Source organism: Poecilia reticulata, chromosome 14 (assembly GCF_904066995.2).
Source record: "Poecilia reticulata chromosome 14, P_reticulata-male-v2, whole genome shotgun sequence".
Lineage (NCBI taxonomy): Eukaryota > Metazoa > Chordata > Actinopteri > Cyprinodontiformes > Poeciliidae > Poecilia > Poecilia reticulata.
In genome coordinates, this window is record NC_088843.1 from 9,659,616 (window position 1) to 9,683,251 (window position 23,636).

The 23,636-nt window shown below is 35.8% G+C and overlaps 2 protein-coding genes across 2 annotated transcripts; both read right to left on the reverse strand.

The window, feature by feature from the left end:
- Positions 1–1,904: 1,904 nt before the first annotated feature.
- Positions 1,905–8,782, reverse strand: b4galt4 (UDP-Gal:betaGlcNAc beta 1,4- galactosyltransferase, polypeptide 4). Its single transcript, XM_017308757.2, has 6 exons — positions 8,521–8,782; positions 6,720–6,952; positions 5,369–5,556; positions 5,089–5,211; positions 4,872–4,976; positions 1,905–4,754 (listed from the first exon to the last, which is right to left on the reverse strand). The coding sequence occupies exons 1-6, from the start codon at positions 8,780–8,782 to the stop codon at positions 4,619–4,621; spliced, it is 1,047 nt and encodes a 348-aa protein (XP_017164246.1). The 3' UTR covers positions 1,905–4,618.
- A 2,341-nt stretch (positions 8,783–11,123) lies between these two features.
- Positions 11,124–20,195, reverse strand: casr (calcium-sensing receptor). The gene is made up of 6 exons (XM_008427002.2): positions 19,412–20,195; positions 18,183–18,489; positions 17,168–18,007; positions 16,848–17,078; positions 15,450–15,573; positions 11,124–15,370 (listed from the first exon to the last, which is right to left on the reverse strand). The coding sequence occupies exons 1-6, from the start codon at positions 19,594–19,596 to the stop codon at positions 14,235–14,237; spliced, it is 2,823 nt and encodes a 940-aa protein (XP_008425224.2). The 5' UTR covers positions 19,597–20,195; the 3' UTR covers positions 11,124–14,234.
- Between the last annotated feature and the right edge of the window lie 3,441 nt (positions 20,196–23,636).

The window sequence follows — 23,636 nt, forward strand, 5'->3', positions numbered from 1 at the left end:
TCTAAGGACTTTTGTTCCGGCCATGTTTCCTATCTATGTGCCAGCTGGCAGATGCAAAGCCTTGTTAAAGTCTAAAAGCATACTTTAGTAACCACAAATTAATTTGCAGATCAACTTATGCAGGTATTTGTTTTAATGCAAAATACAGGGGGATTTGCATTTCATTACAACAATGTCACTGATGTATTTTTAAGTACATTTCACAAAGACATGATATTCTGTGGCCATCATTTTGCACTACAAACTAGACAGTGCATTATTTAATTCAGAGGTGGCAAAATAAATTTGCACGCGTCTAATGTCAGCAGGTGCCAAAACACACCAGCAGATTCAGTTTTAGACCCATGCTGTCAGAAGCACGGATGGATGTTAATTTCCTCTTCAAATAATAATAGTGCATTTATTTTCATGGGCACATTGTGCCGCTCATGGCCACTTTTTGAATTCTGATGGAATAATTAAAGAAGAGTCATTTTAGTGTCATTGCTGAAGGTTACAGAAAACTAACAACAATGTTTTAAGCCTTCAGTATGACACATCTGGATTGTGCTTTTGTGCTTGAGGAACACAACTGATTAGCATGGCAGCTTAATGTCATACATCTTTGTTATTGATGGTGCATGATAGAAGAACTAAAAACTTCTTAATAAATAGATGTACAGGTAAGAACTTCATCCTTTCTTTGAATATTGCTGCATCAGAAATATTTACCTCCATTTCATGAAGGTACGAACCTGTGTTTTATTTTATTTTTTTTTACATATTTAGACAAGTCTATTGAATGTTAATTTGAACACCACTGAGGAATGAATAAATAATTTTCAACATTTTTGTAAAATGTGACAAAGCCAATCTTTTGCATTCCTTATTTTATGATGCACAACACACCATGTTGTTCACATCAAATTCTGACCTACAGACTTAAAGACAATTAAGCAAAATAAAGTTTTTTCAGTGTTTCATGCTGGCTTGTACAATTATCAACTAAAGAACGACATAATGACATTATTTTCATCCATATTGATAAAAAAATATCAGATCAACAGTATTTATCCAAATGCTAGTGTTAAGAATTATTAAAAATTAAATTAAGAATAAAAAAAGCATATTTTTATTCTGAGGACTTCAATATGTTGTGAAAATGCTTAGTAGCAAAAATCATCTCTTTTAATACAGTAATAAAAGGCCTACATCAAATATTTCCGAAGAGGTTGTGGTTGTTTCAATGGAACCCGATGATCACGCTCATACACTGCCCCCTGCTGGTGAAACTGCATCTATTACACTGTCTTCAACAAGCCCAAAACACGCCCGTCTCTATCTCTAGTAAACTGCTGTAATTAAGAAAGTTAGTTTTGTAACGAGGGATAGTTCAGCCTATAAATATCTAATGATAAATCAGGAGCACAATTTGAAAAATAATTAAATGTTACCCCTGATAAATGCACATTTCTAACAAGAATGCTTCCAATATACGCTGGAGACTCTGAGGAATATATTAGTATCGTCAGTAAATCTCTGTCACAAATACAGCTATGTACATGTCCCTCTGCTACTATGTGATAATTCAAGCCGGTGCAAATAAAGTAACTTTGCAATCATTGCTTTTGGTGCAACAGTTCTGTGAAAATGTATTTGTCTCTGTACTGATTTTTGAGGGATTTTCCTTTTTTGTCACAAGAATGTTTTAAATTATTAAATCAATTTTAATATCAGAGATAAACCTAATAGATACAAAGTGTCATTTCTACATGATGATTTAATTTATTAAGAAACAAAACTATCCAAACTGACTTGATCCTATATGAAAAAGTAAACACCCCTTTATTAAATAAGGGGTGAACTGTACAAACCAGTTTTAGAGCTCTTTTATAAAGCATCAACAACAAAAAACATCAGCAGAATCAATTAGATAAACTATTTTTATTATAAGCTTGTAAAAACCTAAAGATACAAAAAAGGCTCAACATAACAATAGTATCACTTTTGACACATCCACCCCAAAAAAAAAAAAAGAAAAAGCTTTTTAAATAAAACTGGTCAAGTGACATTCTTCAAGAGTTAAAATGGTATTGCTTTAAACTTTAAAATGTCAGCTGAGTTGTTTTAAAACTAAATGTTTTTTTTACCGGTCTACATATTCATTCTACCACCCAAAAAAAACCAAAATGTAATTCATTAAGGAGAGATAAAAAAAGTAATATAATAAAAAAACACATTTAGTGTTTAAAATATGTTGTAAACTACTAGTACTACAGCGTACTGCCAATTTATCAGGTGTGCAAAATTGTTTCTCGTACATAAATGCTTCCTTAAGGAGAAGCAACCTTTGGCGATTCTGACACAAAAACATACAAGGAGTGACCTGTTAACAGTGACAGTGCTGGCATGGGCACACTTTTCATTTTCAAAAAAAGAAATTGAAAGCACCCCATGTCCCAAAATGATATAAAAATAATAAGAAGAACAAAAATCATTCAAATAATTTGATATATGTCAGAAACATGCTACAATTGAAGCAAATATGAAGATTTTCCTTCATATTTGCTTCAATTATGAAGCAAATATAAAAAACATTATTTTTTTATAATGTTACAAAGTGATATACAATCCGTCACCTATTAGTAAGTCCCACATGAAACAAAGCATATAAGGCTTTAAAATTACAACAAAAAAAATTATTTTACAAAGAAAATAATTTTGGCTCATTAAACTCGCTTCCTATAGAAACTTCCTATGATTGTAATCATCACTTAAGTTACTAAAGCAGTTTTTTTTTTCTTTTACTAATGCAATAGAAGTACAAATATAACTAAAAATGACTTTGGAGTGATAAAATTTGCAATGTCATTGTAACCTTAAATTATACCATAAGTATAAGACAAATTTCAAAGTAAAAAACATCAGTGTCACTATGAGACTACCTTTAAAAAGGAACAAATCTACCACTTAAAACCATCATACCATCTCCTACTGCACTTCTGACTTCATACTAACAGCAGTATATTGATGTTACTGTATTTGTAGCCTAAGTTTGTTTTTTCCATCCTGGAAGAAGAGGTTTTGTTTGTCATTTGCAGTCAAACTGATACAAATCTGAATCCTTCATCTGTAACCAAAGTGATCATATTTAGTTCTTCATCAGTTGGATGGGCTCTGAACAAGCTAATGGGTTTTCTCAGACCTGTACTATTTCCAATAAAACTAGCTAAACAATATAAACTGATCCTGCTGGAGATATGATGTGATCAGTCTGGAATTGAAAAGCGGTCCCAACACAGGGCCTCACAAAAGCATTGATACCCTTCTAGTAATATAAGCTTGTTGTGTTATAATAAAAAGTATCTTATTGGGATTTTATGTGGGACAAAATAAGAGTACAGCATTATTAAGAAATTGAAATAATTTTTAAAAAATTAGATTTTCTATTGAGTAGAGACAGGAAACTTTGAAGCTCCAGCGTCAGCAAAAATTTTGTTTGACCAAGTAATTATGCAGGGAATATAAATGTAATTACACAATTTGCAAAGTACTTTGACAATCATTCCACTTCTGAATAATGCATGACTTTGTGTTGTTCCGTCACAAAAAAACCTCCCAAAAATCTTTCAACTTTGTGCTTGTCACTTGAGAAAATAATAATAAAAAAAAAGATTCAAGGATATTCTTACCTTTGCTTAGCACTGCAAACGATCCGCTTACATTTGAAGTACTTCATGTGCAAAAAATCAATAGTATAAATTCCTCCTTATTAAGACATTGTTAGGTAATGTTCACCTCTGCTGGCCTCACTATGTGATCTCTCTCTCTCTAAGATAACCTGCATCCTGGAACCTATTCAGCATCTCATTACAAGATCAACAGATTATGACTTTGTTAGGTCATACAACAACCAATCATTGTTTCTCAGGTGCCAAATCATGGACCGAGTCAGTAACAAGTGGTGGAGAGGCAGGCAAATAATAAGGCATGAGTGTGAATTAATCAGTGTCTGACAGGTAACAACGGTATAGAAAAAATATTTTTTTTAAACTACAGGAATGAATGTAGTCTTCAATAAATGAAGACATGGAATGATATGCAAAACTGTGTTAAATATCTGGAATATCATCTCACCAAAGAGAATTCAGTTTGTTAGTGATCTAATAACCTTTCAGCACACGGTGGTCTCCACTTCATAGAAAATAATGGGTGTCAAACTCAAGGCCCGGGGACCAAATCTGGCCCGCCACATCTGTTTATGTGGCTCTCAAGTCTCTATAAGGCGACATAAACAGAACTTCAAGATACCGGTTGTGTGCTTAAATATTATTTTACCGGTCAAATCAAATGAGTTTTTAGTGCCAAATTACATCAATGTGAAGAATTGTTGAATATGAATTAATTTTAAGAAGGACTGACATTACCCTACATCCAGCGGGTTTGTCAGTAACTGACCTATTGGCGGTCGCAATGTGCCTTGGCATCATGTCAAGCCATATTATTTAAACTCTTTTGTTAATAGCTAGTTTTTATTAATGCATTCTGCAACGGCCCTTTGATGAAATTCATTACCTTGATGTGGCCCGAGCTGAAAATCATGTCTGGACAAACAAGGACTTGTTTTCTTCCAGAGTCCTCAGCTCTGAGGTTGACCAATGTTAACTGTGATATTCACATAGAGAGGATACCTCCCGACTGATAAAGTGTCATATACGCAGCTGTTGAGTCCATCAACTCTCCACTTCTTTGTCGTTTGTCCTAATAACCTCATCCTAGAAAAGAAGAAATACTGAAATTATAATCAAGATAGATATATTACAATTGACTGAACAGACTGGATATTCTCTGTGCACACAAAACGACAATAAATAAATCAAATATCGACTCACCTGTTTTTGTTAACCTGATTTCCAGTGTCTCGTTTGTGAAACACCATGGTGTAGCGCGCTACGCTAGCAGGGGGACGCACAATTTTCATTTTTTGCTGTTCGACTCTGTAAAGCAGAGCCACATGAGTCAAATATGTCATTGTAGTGGATTACATCTGCTTCAAATGTGACAGCATGCAGATAATCCTTCTTACTCTAACATCATAATATTCCTCACCTCACTCTAAGGTCGTCATCTTCTCCACCCCATCCCCAGTAGTTGTTTGAGAAACCATTTACTTGAAAAAACTGGTCTTTGGTCATGGCAGTGACTCCACCAAAGTAGCCTTTGTAACGGAGTCTGAGGAGAAAATAGACAAGTCTTCTTGATAATAACAGACTTTAAGTTTTCACCAGAGAAGCATGTCACCAGTTAATATCGGTTTTTATAATAAACGGAGCAGAGTGAAGAATATTCACGAGGCCCAGACTTGAAAGACCTTCATTCCTATACGTACTTGTATCCGGTGACATTGCGGCCGACGACCAGGTGTTTGGGCTGCTGGTCACAGATGTACAAGTTGTGATCATTCTCGGGAACCAGGTCCACATCATGGAAGATGAAGCATTCCCAGCTAAAGTCTTTTATTGCCTCCAAATATCCAACATTAAGTAACTTCGCTCTGTTAAAAGTTGCATCACCGGCCTAGAGTAAAAGAAAGAAAAATGAAAACCCTAAATTTGACATCGTTTAGAATGCACAGTCATATTGCTGTACATCTCTTTAATTTTGTTATATTACTGTCAGATACGACTGACAAGGAAACAAATGAAATCCTTTTATCTAAATATCCGGGATTATAGTAAAACCCACCGTGACTTTATTAAAAGAAACCAAACAGGAAACAGAAGCCCCATTTATTTTCAGATTGCCTCTGGCGTATCACATTAACATATTTACTTAGAGATAATTTGCATTCGGCAGGTGATGTTGACCTAATTTGCTTTAAAATCATAAAATCATATTAGCACTGCATAATAGCATGTTTTTTGCATGTTTTATTTTTAAGTTATCGGCAGGGTCCCTAGATATTTTTCCATGTAAAAACAATACACTTTAGAAAGAAAGGAAGGAAGAGCACAAAGAAGGAAAAAAGGGAAAAAGGAGGGAATGAAATAAAACACAGGTGGACTTGCGACACATCAAAGAAGTGAGGACACAATTTCAACACCCCTGCAGTAAAGGAATAGAAGGAAGAAAACCAAAGAAGGACAAGTGAAAGGAAAGGTGCAAAACACAAGTAAAGAAATGAAATAGGACACAAGGAAGTAAAGGAATGTAGAGCACCGAAAGAAGAGAGGTAGCACAAAGAAAACTGGAAGAAGGAAGGAAAAAAAGCAGGGATACAACATTCAAACAATAACGTGAAAATGTTTTCTTCACGCCATTTAAGATCTGGATTGCCATGAATGTTGATACAGGAAAGGACAATCTTAAAACGTACATTAAATGATGAGCCAAGCACAATCATATAAAATAATGTTTTAAAAAGAATGACGCCCACTAATTTGGTTAAACCTGTGTTGTCATAAAAACGTCTGACTGGTGTAGATGGTAATGTTCTCAGTCACCTTTACCAACTGAGAGTGATGTTTTGCTATCTAGACATCGTTTTTGCATCGTTCCAATTCATTGTAAGTTTTGCCCTAGTTTGCAGTTTTCCTCTCGAAACACCTCATTAACGCCAATTTTCTTTGGTTCACAATAAAACCTCAACTCAAACACAAGGAGAACCGGTAAGCGATATCATCAGTAAACCAATGGTGGCCTCCAAGCACAAACAAACTGCACCGCATGCAGAAATGTACCTGATGGATGACGTAGATGGCGTAGTGCAGCTGCTGCCGCTGCAGAAAGGGGTGCAGGTGGTGCAGGAGGTAGAGGAGGTGTCTCTCCCGGTTACGATGTGGAATGAGGATGGCTACGTTGTGCCTTGCTGTACAGTCTGAGGGCTCATACTCTCCTTCAGTCACTGCTTTGTTTTCCTTCTCCACATCCTTGAGGCTCAGCGAAGATTCAAAGGTCAGCTTCGAAGCTCCCACTGGAGAAGCAATGTTGAGAGAAATTTAGGCAGATATTCAAGTCTGCAGTGAACGTCTGTCAGTTTCTCCATAGCTGAAATACTTACAGCAATTAAGCACAAGTAAGTTTTTATATTTACAGTCATATTTAGAATATGCGTTCTGGTGAGTCGTTTGTCAGAAAAAAATTAACCTTTGAAAATAAAACTTTAAGCAAATATTAAACCTAACTTCCATGTGATGTAGTGGTACTCTAATTTTAAATGTTGTGTCTTCCTTAGTCCATTAGTCCTAATTAACAGAAATAAAGACTTGAAAATATTGGTCTGTCTATGATTGACTGATATATGTTTCATATAGTGAATTATGTTACTAAAAGAAAGAATAAGATAACTGTATAGTGATTTCAGATTTTAAAATGCTTCTAACAGACCCCGGGACGTTTTAGGTCAAAATAAGTTGGTAACTGAAACCGTTCCTGATTTCATTCACTTTGAATAAAAATCCTGCTCCACCTGAAGAAAAGCTGCCCGAGAGTATTGTGCTTGTTTCAACAACGAGTCGTTTTTAAACAACCCACACCTTTTGGTGTGGGTTGATTCAAACCGACGTGGCACATTCTTCTTTGGGAGGGTTAAGCTCCCAAATGTATTAGATTGCTCTCAAATTAATTGGGCCGAAACTCCTCCCTAACCAGTTTCTGTTATGCTTGGAGATTTGTATAACCTTTCCCTGATTTATGTCTTCAACACTTCAAAACTTTGCTATAAACTATGGGCACATCATCAAACTCTTCATAGCATAGGTGGATTTGATGTAACGTTTATCAAATAAATTACAATTTACGGATTTTGCTCTGTTTAGTCAATTTTAGTCAAACTCTAATTTGTTTGCCTCGAAAGTCAGGTTCATTTGGAGAGATGCGAATGCGGACTCTGGTCTGCCTAAAAAACAGAGCCCTTGGTTCAGTTGAAGTGAACTCTGATGTGGTTCAAATGCATGTCAATAACAAGTGAACTGAAGACTGCACCAAAAGCAGGAAGCGGACTTAGTTTAGGACATTCTGGGTAAATACAATCAAAACAAACATATGAGTCTAGCGTTAGCGGGTAAAATGGCTCATGGTCCTTTTGCCCAGGACAAAAGAGAAATCCTACAACTACTAAAATCTAACGCCAGTACATTATTGTTTACATTTCATGAATAAAGAAGTTCTGATGTTTTTGTGTCGTTTCCTTCAGTGGTTCTTGGTGCAGTGCCACCACAGGTAAAGGTGTAAAACAGGTTATTCAAAGGGGTTGCTTTGTTTGACACCATGCAGTGTCAAAGGAAACTGCTCCTGCTGGAAATGAAACAAATGTTGAATTGTGGGTCCCCATTTGAACCAGGTCATACGGATAAGGTTTGAAAACACGCTGCCATGGTCAAGGAAATTAAATTGATTCATTATGACCCGGCATTTTAACAAGAGTATGAGAACGATGTTATTTGCTCTCTATGTAAATACCAGCCAAGATGAGTAACACGAATCTATTTAGTCAAATGAAGGATGTAGAAAACTAGTCATCACCATTTGAAATATACTTACCTAGCAATGGAGACTCCTCTGGACACTCATCTTTTTCTGCTGAAATATTTGAGTGACTGGGTTCTGTGATCCTTGAGTTGAATTCATCCGTCAGTTTGTCTTCTTTTACAGGAGTTTGTGGTGTAGCAAAGTTATCATCAATGGTCCCGTTTCTGTCCCCAGTGAAACTGGCTTTCCAAGCCAGCACTGACAACAAGAGACCAATCAGAACAGCATATTTGCACCTTCGTGAAACCTTTTTGATGGCTGTACACATAATCATGATTTTGCCGATATGACCAGAGCAGCAGCGAATGTAGATGCTGCTATGTGTAGTTTAGGAGATTTCCACACAGGGCATTACTGAAGAAATACAGTGGGTCACAGAATCAGTGGTAAGTCATCCCATGCTGATGAAACATCCTGTTTAACTACAAAGTCAGCAAACTGCAGGAATAATCATTTTCGCTCAAATGGTTTTAAGAATAAAAGTTTAATAAAAAAAAAATATATCTGTCCCCAGATCTGAAGCCAAACACAGGAACTCTTATATAACTGTGAAGAAAACAAAGAGAGAAAAAAGGTTACCAGATATGGATAATTTACATCAGGATAAAGTACAAACATGAAAAACACCTGCTAAAAAAAAAAGTAGGAGTTGACGTCTTTTCTAAAAGTAACAGCAAATTGCATCTCCGAAAGGAGTAGTTATTTGCTAGATTACATATTCCTTATGACTTTTTTGTTGTTTCAGATCAACAAATTAAAATTTCAGACAAACATAACCTGACTAAATACAAAATATTGTTTTCTAAAGATTATTTAAAATTATCCAACCTGCAACAACTGCCAGGAAGCGCTTGTGATAACTGGCACAAAGTTTTAGTTTAATTCAGCCACATTGAAACGTTTTTCAAGCATAAATGGCCAGGACCCTCACTTAATGTGAGTGCAGACTTTAATTAGGCCCATCCAAAACTGTTAGTTTGTCTTTTAAATATGTTTTAGCAGGTTTTTTAGCTAATTAACCTTGCTTTTATTTAAATGTCATATCTATTTGTTATCTTATGGTTTGTTATATCATCTCAATTTTAGCTATGAACAATTTTAGCAACTTTTCATTAATAGATATATTTTAATGATATTTAAGTCACTAATCTTGGCAAATATAGTCATTTGGGTTTTTTTATAATTCTGTTTTTTATTATTTTTATATTTCTACATTGTTTAGCATGTATGCTTTTAAACTTTACTCTCTATGACTTTAAATGTTAATTTGAATTTTGTTTCACTTCATGTAATAATATGTGCACATCCAGTGTTACATATTCAAGTTACATATTTATTGTCCTCTTCACCTCGGATTGATTTCTTTATCCCTCAAGTCTCCATGGTCTTATCAATAATTGTTTGTCTCTTTACTTGTTTGATCATTTTTAATGTGTGTCGCTTACTTCTTGTAAACCCTTCGTGTTACATTTAGCAGTATGAAAATGGCTTTATCAGAACAGTTGGCTTTATCCTGGATACCTGAGTGTGAGTCATAAGCATGTAACTGAGCCTGTTTCTCATATTTCTAAGTGTAAGTCAAACAAGACTGCCAACATTCAAATATCTCAAGACATTTGGTGTCTTGAGATACATTTCACCCAAAAGACAAGAATAGACTATTTTTGTTAATCAACATAATAGAAAACTTGTAAATGGTTAATACATATTCTTCATTTCTAAAGTCCTTATTTGTCAAACATCCAGATATTCAAGCGTATGTCTGGACTATTTTGATGTAAACATATAAAAACCTAATTCATAAATTACCTATAAACAGCTTTTAAAAAATATAATCTCGTACTCTGATCAAAAAAATAAAAAAACAAACTTGATAGATAATACAAAACGTCCCCAAACCAGCAGCTGACCGTAGTGCTATTCATGCTAAACGAAAGTGTGCAATGTATAATTATGAAACTATTTGAAAAACACGTGGGTCTGATGCTACTAAATTTTGCCCTGTAAAAACAAACATATTACCAAAGCAATTGAAGTTATCACAATTAAAAAACTTCCTCACGTTTATCTTCAAATCCTTTCACATCCTCTGTTCTTTTATTGACAACATAGATATGCTAACCACAGGTAGCTCATTATTATGAATGCAAAGACTGAAGCAAGAATATTACCAATACAATCTGTCTATATCGTTAACATTAGTGTTTAATGATAATAATAACTGAGCCAGACAAGTTCAGACGTAACAACTAAACTACGGGCTAGCAGTCGAGTGCGGATGTAATAACTACATCATCGCTCAGTGCTTTATAAGTTAACATGTTAGCGTAATAATAGTAATAAACAACAGCCAAAACCACACACAGGTTAGTATAATTAAAGGGAAAAGAGCATTTGTATTGACAATTTACGATTGTTACAGGCTTAAATTGCAGAGCTTACCTTAAAACCAATTTTAAACGCCGGATATCAAGAACAAATAACGTGTAAAGTCAACCACAAGCCTTTCCGCTTACAGTATTTTCGAAATAAAATTTATATTTTTCTTTTCTTGGTGAACGCTGGGAATTGTATATTAGTAGTAGCCTAGTATGCAATTGTTATTTATTTTTTTCATTACGGAACGTAAGAAGACTTTTTTTCACATTTTAAATGTAATTTGTAACTTCTCCCACACGTTTCAATATGTATTTGGTGTCTTGAGATAAAAAGAAATTGTCAAAAATTCACATATTTATATTCCTGTTTCATAATTCTTTACTTAATAATATGATGTTGATTTAATTGTTAAGAGTCGTTTACAAACTGAAAAACATTTAATATGAAGCTGAAGTCTGGTTTGTCATGTATTTCCGGTTCACGTTTACCAAAATAAGACGCCGTCAGTGCAGTCAAAATTGGAGAGACATCAAGTGTAAAATGTTATTAACAGCATCCTCAACAAACGTCTGCTATTATAGATCATATCTTTCATATGCTCGTATTTGTTATTATATTTTTTATGCGAGAACTCCCGCCTGGCCTGGCAATCGTTTCTTTTTCTTTGTTGTGAGGCGTTTTTTATATAAAGATCGAACCAAAGTTTAATCACTTTACTGTATAATCTGATTCAGCACTGTTTTTCACTGGTTTTTATCTAATCTATTTACACTAACCTATGCTTGTGTAAGATTTGTTTGCAATAATCAATGCAATACTATCATCTGCTGGTCCCAACTTCTTAAAATTATTTATATTTTATATGTATAGTGCAAAGAAAGAAAATCTACTAAAGTTCTCAAACTTTTTTTTGAAATTAGAAGAGAGGCTATTCCAGATATTCCCAATATGTGGTGCTTTTCACTCACAAGATGATCTGATCGCTGGATTATATTCATGCCCCCAAAACAAAAGGGTTGTCTCAGGTGGTTTTAACAGATGTTCCTCAGTCAGAAATTTGACAACTACCTCTTGGGAAAACTAAAGAAGAGGTTTTGTTAGTGTTTGTTGTCAACAAAAAGAGCAATTTTTTACAAAGAGAGGCGGACAGCGGATTAAAGTATTACAAAAAAAAGCGCTGAGAGAAAGTATACGACAGGTGGAGCAGGACGGGAGTTTTGTAGGCTTTGTTATCTTATTTGGTAAAACTGTGAACATTTGCACGGCCATATAACTTGTAAAATTAGCTTCCAACCTGAGCATTAAAAAAAGAAATATTCTATCTTCATGTCACAATGAAATCCAAAACCTCAGACCAATTTCCACAGGACTGGAATGAGAAATGCTACCACATTAGAAAGGCAGTTCTTAATAAATAATTCCAGTCAACATTATGGGAACTGGAGATATCCAAACTGCATCTTCTGTTTCAATCTTTGTTCATCAAATCCACACTTATCTCTCACAAGAATCCATTTAGAGTTTATGTTTCCTTCTATACTTTCTGAACCACAGCTTTTCAAGAAATAGTTGAAGACTTCATATTTTAAGAACGGGAAAGCTGTTTTTTTCCCCTTTTTTTTCTTTCTGTTGAAAAGACATGATGATAGGCTTCTTCAAAATGAGACTAACATGCCAAGTTGACCTACACTCCTTGCATTTAACAGAGACTTGTGATTAGCAAGTAGCAGACAGAGAGCACTCCTCGAAAGAAACACAACAGAACAGCATAGACATATGATCACTGTACAACCACACATTGCTGGAGTTTCATGTTATAGATCAAAAACAAAGTAGTGCATGATTGTGGTGTGAAAAGAAAATGGTAAATGTTTTTCAAACTTTTGTTACAAACAAATTTGGTCTTTCATGTTTTATTTTATGGTCCTGCTGGACGGCAAATCTTGTCCAATTTTCTGACGCCTTTTTGCTGGTTTTCTGCAATGAATTTCTCCTTCTGTTCAGCACTGATCAGCTTTTCTGTCTGTGTTGAAAGGCATCCTTAGAGCACAATGCTATGTGAGATTCATCCAGAGTTTTTATGGGCCTCCTGGCTGTTTCTCTGATTCAAGTCTTCCTTTCTCTTCCTCTCAGTTTATGTTTCCAGCTATGTTTTTGTAGCTTTTTTTTTATACAACTTTATGCCTGACCAGTCTGCTGTGTTCTGTGGTTTTCATGATGTTTGCTCACTAATGTTCTATAAGAAGCCTTTGAAAACATCACAACAGAACAGTGAAGGTGTTTAACTGTATCGGGAGTATCAGAGCAAAGGAGCTTTCACGAGAATCCACACTACATAAAAAAACAAATGTTTTTCATAATTATTTGCTACTTTGTGATGATCTGTCACACAAAATCCCAATAAAATACTCTGAGGGTAATGACTATATGATAACGTAATACTATGGATTATTTTTGAAAGGCTCCACCTCAGGACTCTTTCTGTTTTCCTTGACTAAGGATGTTGGCTCATTTGGTTCAGTTGCAGAGGTGAAAATGCTGTACAATGTAACATAAGTTCAAAGTGTCCTTAAAAGTGTAAGAGAAAAGAGAAAATAATATAAAAGGGAAAAAAAGAGAAGGAGAGAAAAGAAAAGAAGAAAAACTACCAACCCTCTCCAGCTCTAAAAGTGACAATCAGTGAAGAAATAAAGACAGATTTCTTGTAGATAACCCACTCCACATAAAGAATAAACATAAAGATGCGATTTAATGGCTTTATTTATACAAAATATTCAATTGTTTCTTAAAATGCTTACTGTAAAGCAGATTTAAGCTGAAAACTAATGTCAAAGTTTGAGTGTAAGTTGGACTGACATTTTCTGTATTTGGTAAAAAAAAAAGAATTGATCAACATACAAAGAAAATTAAAATAAAAAACAATTTTTAAAAAATAAAATCTGACATACATCTCATATTTTGACTGATTAATTAGAATTTAAGAAGTTGAGCAATTCATAAAAAATAAGTTAAGTGATTACACATTGAATCTTTGAGTTGGTACCATGAATCATACATTTTTGTTCCGTGTACAACTGATGGCTCCGAGTTTTAAACTAGTACTTATTTAGACTTAATGGATTCATTTTGTCAACCTCCGTTCCCGTTTTGGTGCCTCATTCTGACCCTTACACTCTTGTGCATACCATGGTGGGCACTTTAGTTTTCTAAGAAAAAAGAAATCAATCGTCTTCTCATGTGTAACTTGCACAATCCATCAGTGTTAACATTTCTGTGAGAAGCTAAGTGTCCGGTTTATTGAAGTTGTTGGGGGTCAGGTTATGCAGATCATGCCAATGCGTTCTCAGTTACATCAGAGAACTCCTTCTTGACTCCTCAAAGCTCAACGACAGAGTGACTGTTCCACTGCCGAAGCTCACCCTCGGCCTGTGCCTCCCTGAAGTTGTGTCGCAGTCATTGCCATTGGTCTTGAGGCTGGTGGATGAGGATGGAGTTGAGGCAGAGGACCCACCAATGCTGCCTGATTTTTTCCTCGAAACTGTGCTGTGTTTTAGCGTAGCTTTCGCGGCCACTTTGAAAGCATGGGCAGCGGTGCTGCATCGTACCTCTTCAATGGTGTTCCTGGATGGCTTGAGGAGGATGATGTACACCTTGTTAAAGAAAATGCAAGCTAGTTGTCCAAAGCTGGATGCCAGGATAGCAATGACCTCCACAGCTGACACAAACTTGCCATATGTACTGAAGTACGCAGGGATAAAAGAGATCCAAACAATGAAGAAAATGAGCATGCTAAAGGTGATGAACTTGGCCTCTGTGAAATTTTCTGGAAGCTTTCTGGATTTAAATGCAAAAAAGAAACAAATGGCTGCTAACAAGCATGTATATCCAATGAGAAACCCAAGAGCCATCACTGAACCTTCATTGCACGTGATGAAAATGATCTCATCAATGTCATAGTTTCTGTAGCTTGAAGGAGGGGCATTGTAAAGCCAGACCACACATATCATGACTTGGACAAATGTGCACAGAAACACCAGGAGAAACTGTAAATTCAAACCCCACCATTTACGATGGAGACTTGTAGGGATCTTTGCCTCAAATACTAAAAGCACTCTGTTAGTTTTCACAAGGATGCAGGAGATGCAGAGAACAAAGCTGATCCCGAAGGCCGGCTGCCTTAAGCGACATGTCCAGTCCTGTGGTTCTCCGATGAAGACTAAAGAACTGGAGAAGCAGCAGATTAGTGAGAACAGGAGGACGTAGGACAGTTCCCGGTTGGTGGCTTTCACTATTGGGGTATTGCGGAATCGGATAAAAACTCCCATCACAAAGGTTGTCAAGACAACACCAACCACAGCACATATCGCCAAAGCTATCCCAAAAGGTTCTGTCCAAGAGAGGAACTCTATTTCTTTCAGGAAACAGAACGTATGGTTCCCATTGGACCAAGAGTTGTTTGGACACTTGGTGCAGACGCTGGCATCTGTGTAAAGCCAAAAACACAATCTGTTTTAGAAACTAAAATAATTACAGGGACTACCATGAGGAGCATAGCATTTTACCTCTGTGATTACTATACTCTCCGTCGGAACAGTCAGTGCATTCAAAGCAGCATGTGGGCATGCTGTCAATGATTCCTTTTCTTGTGCCAGGTTCACAGTCCTCACTGCAGTTAGAGAACGGCACCTGCAAACAGTAAACAAGTTGCATGAGAAGAACAGCAACAAAAAAACAAATATATGACAAATAGAGTAGCAGTAAAAACCTGGATGCATTTCCTCACTGAAAATAAGATTATTGTTAAGATGTTAGACAAATGAATACAAATGTTTTCAGATTTGATTAGTAACTTAAGTGTGTGCTTTATGGGGATAGAGGAGAACAAAAAGTGACACACATATAAAGATGTGCTGACATTTCTCCTGTTCGTGCTAATATCAGTACTTAGCAACGTGTAGATATTCTGCTGCGTTTGAACCTCTGGTCCACTCTGGAGTTTGTTTGTTTTTTTTTTTTAAATAAACTTTGATTATGAGAAACACTTTCCAGAATGAAATGATTGACAATTAAGAAAAAATGTTGCCAAGGAAAACAAAATACAAAGTTCAAATTAGTATTATTATGGAGAAGTTTAGAAAACTTGGTTTTGCATTGCATAAGCAATGATCAGGATCTCCATCAAACACTACTGCCTCCCAATGTCTTTGATTTTACAGTTTTTTAACTGGAATTCAGTAACCATGAGGAGGTTTTTTTCTTTTTTTCAGAATCTAAAATACTGATTTAAGAAAATATCCTGGCAGCTCTAATTTGCACCTTAAGCAAATTTTCTGTGGCTTTCATGCAAGTTCTAGCACCTTGCGTGTTGACTGGTTGCTTTCTGTTTGTATATCTATAAAATATATGTATACTTTATATAAATTTATATACATATAAATTTATATCTATACTGTTTTTATACATATAAAAACAGTATAAGATTTTATGGACTTTATACTCCATAAAGGGGCAAATAAAGTGGCAATATGTAACTTTTGTAAAAAAGAAAAAGAAAAAAAAAGTTATATTTGTTAAAACTGTCACTATGTCATCATAGTATATGGCAGTATAATAATCTGCCATATAATACTGAGACAGATTAAGAGGAGTTAAGATAAGTCAGATAAGAGACAGATCTCTTAAGAGACAGATCAATAAATCAAGAGATCTGCTCCTTGGTTTATGTCTTTCTTGGCCACGTCAGATTCAGAGCAGCTTAAAGACACCAATAGAACCACATCATCTGCAAAAGTAAAGGTGGCCCTGAAGTTTCCAGACCAGAGATCTTCATCTCCATGACAAACCTTGAGATCATTTCCAAGAATACCACAAACAGGACCAGGGACAATGAGCAACCCTGGCGGACTTCAACATAAGACATCAGTGTACTTTAAGAATATCGTTATCTTAATTTGACTGACCTCTGAATCGCATCCATTCCAAAGAATCTTTGTCTTGTCAATGGACAGTTTGCCCCCCTTCTTCGCATGAATATTGTAGTATCCAACTTCCTTAAACATCACGGAGCCGTCTTCAGTGGATCTCTGCCAGTTTATAATGGTATAGTTTGCTACCAGGTCTGCATTTTCATCAAAGTGCATCTTTTCACCCATGCTGTTGGTGTAGTTCAAATGTCTCAGCTGTTTCAGTACCTATGACAAACACCAATATATTTAGATGATTTACACATTTGTAAACTTGGTTTTGTAAAACTGTCTTAATCATTTACGAAACATGTTACCTGCCATGCTTCAATTTTCCTAATATCTGCACAAGAATTGTTTGCAAAAAGTCCACGTCCAGGTGTGCAGGTAAATATGTCCTGCAGGGCCTGTGCAATGGAATAAACCGCTACATACGCATTATAGGAAATACGAAGGTGTGTGTAGTCCAAGTATGGGGTCTCAACACTTGTAATATCTTCCTCACCAGTACACAAGGGTCTGAAACTAGTGCTGCCATTCTCACTTTCTTGAAGTCTTGGGCTGTGTTCTAGGTAACAGTTAAAGGTTTCTTCCCAAAACTCTCTGACAAATTCATTATGGCTGTCTTTCTTCGGCTGGACCTGCTGTAAGAACTCCCTAAAGCCGGGTATAAGTCCTGCTCTTAAAGCAAAACCAATAGTTCCTCCAACAACGTCTAAATATTCTGGTTTAGCGATGAGAGAAGAGCTCGCCCATGCTTCACTAGCTAGCCAGGTGCGATCTGTGATGTTTCTCCTGACCATCTCTTTGATTAACGGCTCGATGTCTGGGCCACCAGCAAAAACAACAATTACTTTAGCTGTGGAGTTTTCGATTCTGTCGGCCAGAGCTCGGATCTCATAATCCTCAAAGTACTGAGAAATAAGTTCATTCAGATGAATGCAGATGTCTCGCTCTTCCATTTCTTTTTCAAACTTTTCTATTCCTGGGCGCCCATAGTCATCATCCGAAGCAACAGCAATCACCCAGTTCCACTGGAAGTACTCTATGATGTCTGCCATGGCCGTGGCCTGGTATTCATCTGTTGGAATGGTTCTCATGAAAGACTTGTACTGATTTTTGTTGCTCAGGAGTCGGCTGGAAGAAGCATAGCTGATCTGAAACAGGAAAGATTTATATTTCAAGCTCATGTTGCTTAACCACAGAAAACTTTGTTCTGTGTATATTCAAGTACTCTGCATACTTTTATCATCAACTTTACTTTGATTCTTAATTTAACCTCACAGATATGTTGGATCGATAAATTTGGTTACAAACTGACCAGATACTGACCTGAGGGATGTAGAAGAGACCAAGGAGGTTGGCAACTGCTGTGGAGACCGCAGATCCAGCAGCCCCTACAACTGCAATGGTTGATGGGATGTGATCAGTGCAGTTGCAAAACTCGTCTAAATTCAGGGAGTCAATCTTGTTTTGAGCCACAAAACTGAGGGTAGCCTCCAAGGCTTTCGACACTGTGTTGCATGTGTCAAAGATCCTGTAGCCCAGGGTGATGTTGGGCAGTAAAATGCTGCTGTTGTTGATCTCCTCAATGGCAAAAATCATTGCCTGCAGCCAGCGAAAACCTCGGAAATTGAATCTGTCAAAATAAACAAGATGAGTTCAACAAATTCAGTGTTGAAAATTATTTAAGTAAATGTATATGCAGCACACTCGCACATTTGCTGGTCAACTTCCCCCCCCCATGCCATATGTCATCTCATTCTTCTGCAGTTTTCATTTTGTACTGGACTTTTATAGGTGCAAAAGGGTCTACACCAACTGGAACTTTTCATTTTGATCCTGTTTCGTGTTTATAACTAGCTCTGATATATCATTTGAAAGCTGGTGAGATGAAAAAATGTCTATGGTCTACTTCAGACAAATCATTTTCTGACTAAAAGGAATAATAACAGATTAATCATTTAGGTTGTAAAGACAAATCAACTAACCTAAATGTTTGTTTTTTTTCCTAAAAGAATGATATAAAAATGAGGTATTATACCATATTGAGAATATGTGTAGGGAGCTAAAGATAAAGGTGATAATAAATGGCCTTGTACCATCATCAAAGACTTGATTTATATATTTTTTAAATTTAACCATAATTTTTAGGTTTCTTCCCAAAAGAGATAAAATCTCTTTTCAGTCAAGAGGCAGATTGTGTAACAAAACATTTAAAAGTCATATACATTCACTTAAAGCTGCATTTTATTAAAATGTATATACTTTACATATTGGTTAAAACTGTTGCAATAGAGTTCATATAAGCACTATTTTATCATCCAAGCAACACATGTGTCATGAAGCTAAATGTGGAGAGTGAATATAACTTGCTTTTCAACTCTTGCCATTCTGCCGTTTTAAAAAAATATTGTGCCCTGTGAAGACACCATGAGATTTTCTTTCAGTTTTATTTGAAATGCCAGGAAATATTCATTAAGTCTCTACTTGCATATTTTTTTGCTACCATATTTTAAAAACTGGTTTGGTGAGTTAGTCACAAACATCACAAATCTTACCGAACACATTGTGTAGATTCGGGACGAGCTGCTAGGTCCTGGTCTTTAGATGCAACACCAAAGTGCATGGGGAAAAGACCTCCAAGCAAAATGTCTCCAGTCATCTGTGCTCTCTGGTGGGGCCCGTATGTTGAAATCACATAATTGGACCCCAACACTATCAGATAACACAGGAACAGTCTCATTTTCAATTGGGTAGGAGTATTTTCTGTGCCTTGTCAAGATCAAGGTGGTATTATGCTCTTCTTCCGCCACTCTCCTTGATGCTCTGATTTCTTTTATTCATGTTTGTAATTGTGAGAATAATTACCTGTGGGAGAAATAAAAAAGGGAAAGCATGTTTTGCCTTTTCAGACAACAAAATGAAATTAGCATATATTAGAGTTTTGCGCATAATAAACCTCAAGTGCTAAGATCGCTTTTCTATATATAAAATAACAAGGACTACAGTACAAATAAAGCAACAGTTAATCACTGACCAACAGTTCGTTTAATATGCAAGTTATTTGGGTAATAATATTAGACAGACACAAAATTTAACATTTCTCTCCTGAGTAATAAGGTCAGCATACTACTTGAAATACGCCGAACAGACTCAGGATTTCCACAGCTGAGAGCTGAGTCACACCATAACGACCCTCCTGCAGGCAGACCTTAAAGCTGTGGCCAGTGAACTGCAGTAACCATGGAGAAAGTCCATGGCTGCTCCTCCAAAACTAGTTAATACTCCTGGAAAAATGCTGGAGCAGAGCTCTGATAATGAAGTCACTACTTCCCCTGAAACGTTTTTTGGAGGAAGGAATGGTAGAAGAGCTCTTGTAGTGTCCAAGGGAAATGTTTCCTTGAAAAATAATACAACTTCCTAGTTTAAAAAGTGAAGGGCCTTTTCTTTTTGTTTAATGTAAAAAAGTAAACAAAACGCTACAGATTTTTGTGTGCTTTCACATCAAAGAAAAATAAATAAATATACTTAATAGGAAGTTAAAATAAGTGCCCTCCAAGTCCCAAGAGACATGTTATTTTCTGATTTAAGCTAGAAAAATACCTTAAAATATTTTGTTGCATTTTCTTTGCAACTTTGAACAATTTTCAACTACAAAAACGAAAGTTAAAGATGAATCATAAGGAGAAAACTTACCATCCGAGTTCTTCCAAAGCAGAAAACCTCAAACAGTCATCCTGCAGCTCTTACACAGCTTCAAGCACTTTATCTGAAATGTCCAGGATGCTGAATGAATTCAAAGGACTCTGCTGCCGTCCAAACCTCTTTCTGTTGGATAAATCATTAACAGAGAGAAGGATTGTTCATTTCCTTCAGCTAATGAAGTCTGCTCATGGTTAATTCCTCCCAAAGTGATCACAAAGTAAAGTTGTCTCGTATTTTTACGTTATTGCTACTGTCAATTATTCTTTAGCCACTTTTCAAGCAGATAAAGAATAAGTATGGGCTAAGGTACAGGTGCAGACAAATATATTAATACCTTCCTGTAGTAAAAGTCATCTTTTACTACAGGAGGGTTATATCGCAGTAAAGTACAAGTACTTTGAAGATTTGTTCAGTGGATTAAAAAAAATAATAATTTTAGTTTTTAACAAAACAGCACAGTTGTTGGTGCTCTTGCTGCTAATATGCTGCACAAACTACTTTTGCAAAAAAAAAAAGAGCATTGTGCTCAATAATATTTCACAAGACTAAAATTTTAGAGGGCACAAGAAGAGAGATGTTTAGATAATACTGTTTACACAGTCTCTCTAGTTATGCAAAGTCCTGGGTTCTAGCTTACACTCATTTTCTTTAGCTCTCCTGTATGTTTTCTATAAAATTTAGTTTTACAGAACTGAGACGGCCAAGGGAGATGCTGACTGTAGTTCAACTGTATGTTTTGGATGATTATTCTGTAGAAAAATCCAGTGCAAAGCTACTTTTAGATTTCTAAGTCCACTGGATTTTTATATAAAATATCATGATATTTCAAATAGTAAATGATGACATCAAATATAATAAGGTTTTTAGGCGTTTGGCAGAGAAAAAAGGCCCACAACATCACAGATTACCCACCTACCTATCTGTGGTTGTTAAATATTTAATCCCACCTGGACTGTTTGTTACAGAAATACTCAACTATAGTCTCATGTGATCAAATGACATAGTTCAATTTATAACCCCAGTAAATCAAGGGAATCTTATTTTTGTATCACTATTCACTCACAAGGTAATTCAAATATTATACAGAAAATAATCAATGGAAAAGTGATAAAAATGAGCTGCAATGACCTGGTACGCCAAAAGACAAATCAAGCATCATATAAAGCATAAAACATGGGCTTTTATTATATACAATAAATAAATATCTAAATGTTTAAATTTAGGCAAATAAAAAAATGTGGCTATGACAGAATTAATAAGTTATGTTTGTTTTTATGACAAAGATGCAGAAAGCAGCTGAGGTAAGCAAATGATCCAGTATGTGTGGCAGTGTTTTAAAAGAAAATCATTTTCTAACAAGGGATTATTTTTATTTACAAAAGAAATATTAGTAAAATTGATAATTTTACTAACATTTTCAGAGCAAGATCCTAACCCAGCAATTAAAACAAATATTTATTGTAAGGCTTTTTGTATAAATTTACCAGAGGTCCCAATACATAAGGAAAGCTATATAAGAAATAAATCTAATTGACAGAGTCCCCAAAACCAACTTTTTTTCTTCCATGATTGCTTTTCCTTGAAATGCTGCTTTTCATAGTAACTTAACTGCAGCATGATTAAGGGGAACCCTTGGACGCACTGGATTGCACCACAATGTTCCACAAACAGTGGGCTAATTCCTTCTGCCCACATGAACTTGTATTCAATTTGTTGCTGAGCAGACGTACCTAAGAAAAAATATTTCGATTTACAACATGTTGACTCATCTGTGTTCCCAACCAGTTCACTATCCATCAAGTACAAAAATCAAAAAAAAAAGACATTTAATTACAAACTTCTTTTTATAGCAGGAAAGTACCTAACATTTTATTAATGTGCAATTATTCAAAGGTAATATAGACCACCTGCATTTGATGAGGTCAATGTTAACTATATGTTTGTAATTACAAATTTTCACATAAACCATACCTCATATATGTAGCCGAGTGGTGAGGTGTTGTTTCGCAGTGGCCACCAGAGGGAGCTGTGTGTGCCAGCTCGTTAGAGAATGGGGTGAAAACCGTTAGACTGGTAGAAGTAGCCATAGACATAATATAAGAGTAGACCCCGCATTGGCTGCTCTTGGAGCGGTATACCCTCCTACTTTGCTCAATCAAAACAGCAGAAGATGCCTCAGCACTGAGGGATATTGTTGTTCGGATCGATGGACTATTGATGTGAGGGCTCCACAGACAACATTTCACAAGTAAGATGGACATATTATTGCGTATATTCTGTGATTGGTGTAATACGGGGTTCAGCCCAAAGGATAATTGAGATTCCGTAAATCTAAAAAAAAAAAGAATTATTCTCTAACATTGACTTAGGTTATCTGACACAAGAGCCTACATTAGAAATGAAACAATGTAACATACATTATAAAACTTATATTACTTGTTATAATATTCACCAGCAAAGTTTACACAGGTGGTGCACAGGTGTCAAACTCCAGTCCTCAAGGGCCGCTGTCCTGCAGTGTTTAGAGTCCAAAACACTGGAATGAAATGGCTTAATTGCCTCCTTCTTGTGTAAATCAGTTCTCCAGAACCTTGCTAATGACCTAATTATTCTATTCAGGTGTGGTGCAGCAGAGGCACATCTAAAAGTTACAGGACACCGGCCCTCGAGGACTGGAGTTTGACACCCCTGTCAGGTAAAGACTATTATTTATATGTAATTCTCTCACTCTGTCAAAAGTAAGATACATCTCAAATCTTCCGTTTTTGTTTTGAAGGTTTTATAAAGGCACGATATGAGGAAAAAGTGGGAGATATCTTTGAAGAGAGACACTGCAGCACGGATGAATCTCGGATCGGATTTTGGACTCAATCTCAGGTGCGGAATCACTGAAGCTAGAACTCGTCGGCTGGAAACATATATATCTATATATGTATGAATGTATTTACATCCATACATATAAACATATATCCAATATATATTATTCAGTATTAATCATTATTTATTTGTCATTATTAATCGTTATTTATTTGTGCTTGTATAGTTATAAAATATGTATTGATCTTACTAAATAAATTA

Bases quoted from the DNA above. Each gene is read 5' to 3' on its own strand.
- casr (XM_008427002.2), bottom strand. From the start codon at position 19,596: ATGAGACTGTTCCTGTGTTATCTGATAGTGTTGGGGTCCAATTATGTG. The intron at 18,490-19,411 runs GTAAGATTTGTG...TTATTTTGACAG, and splicing joins GAATCTACACAATGTGTTCG to ATTCAATTTCCGAGGTTTTC. The intron at 17,079-17,167 runs GTAACATGTTTC...TGTTTGTCATAG, and splicing joins GGAAAATTGAAGCATGGCAG to GTACTGAAACAGCTGAGACA.
- b4galt4 (XM_017308757.2), bottom strand. From the start codon at position 8,782: ATGATTATGTGTACAGCCATCAAAAAGGTTTCACGAAGGTGCAAATAT. The intron at 5,557-6,719 runs GTACATTTCTGC...CTTTTACTCTAG, and splicing joins CCATCTACGTCATCCATCAG to GCCGGTGATGCAACTTTTAA. The intron at 4,755-4,871 runs GTGAGTCGATAT...CTTCTTTTCTAG, and splicing joins AATCAGGTTAACAAAAACAG to GATGAGGTTATTAGGACAAA.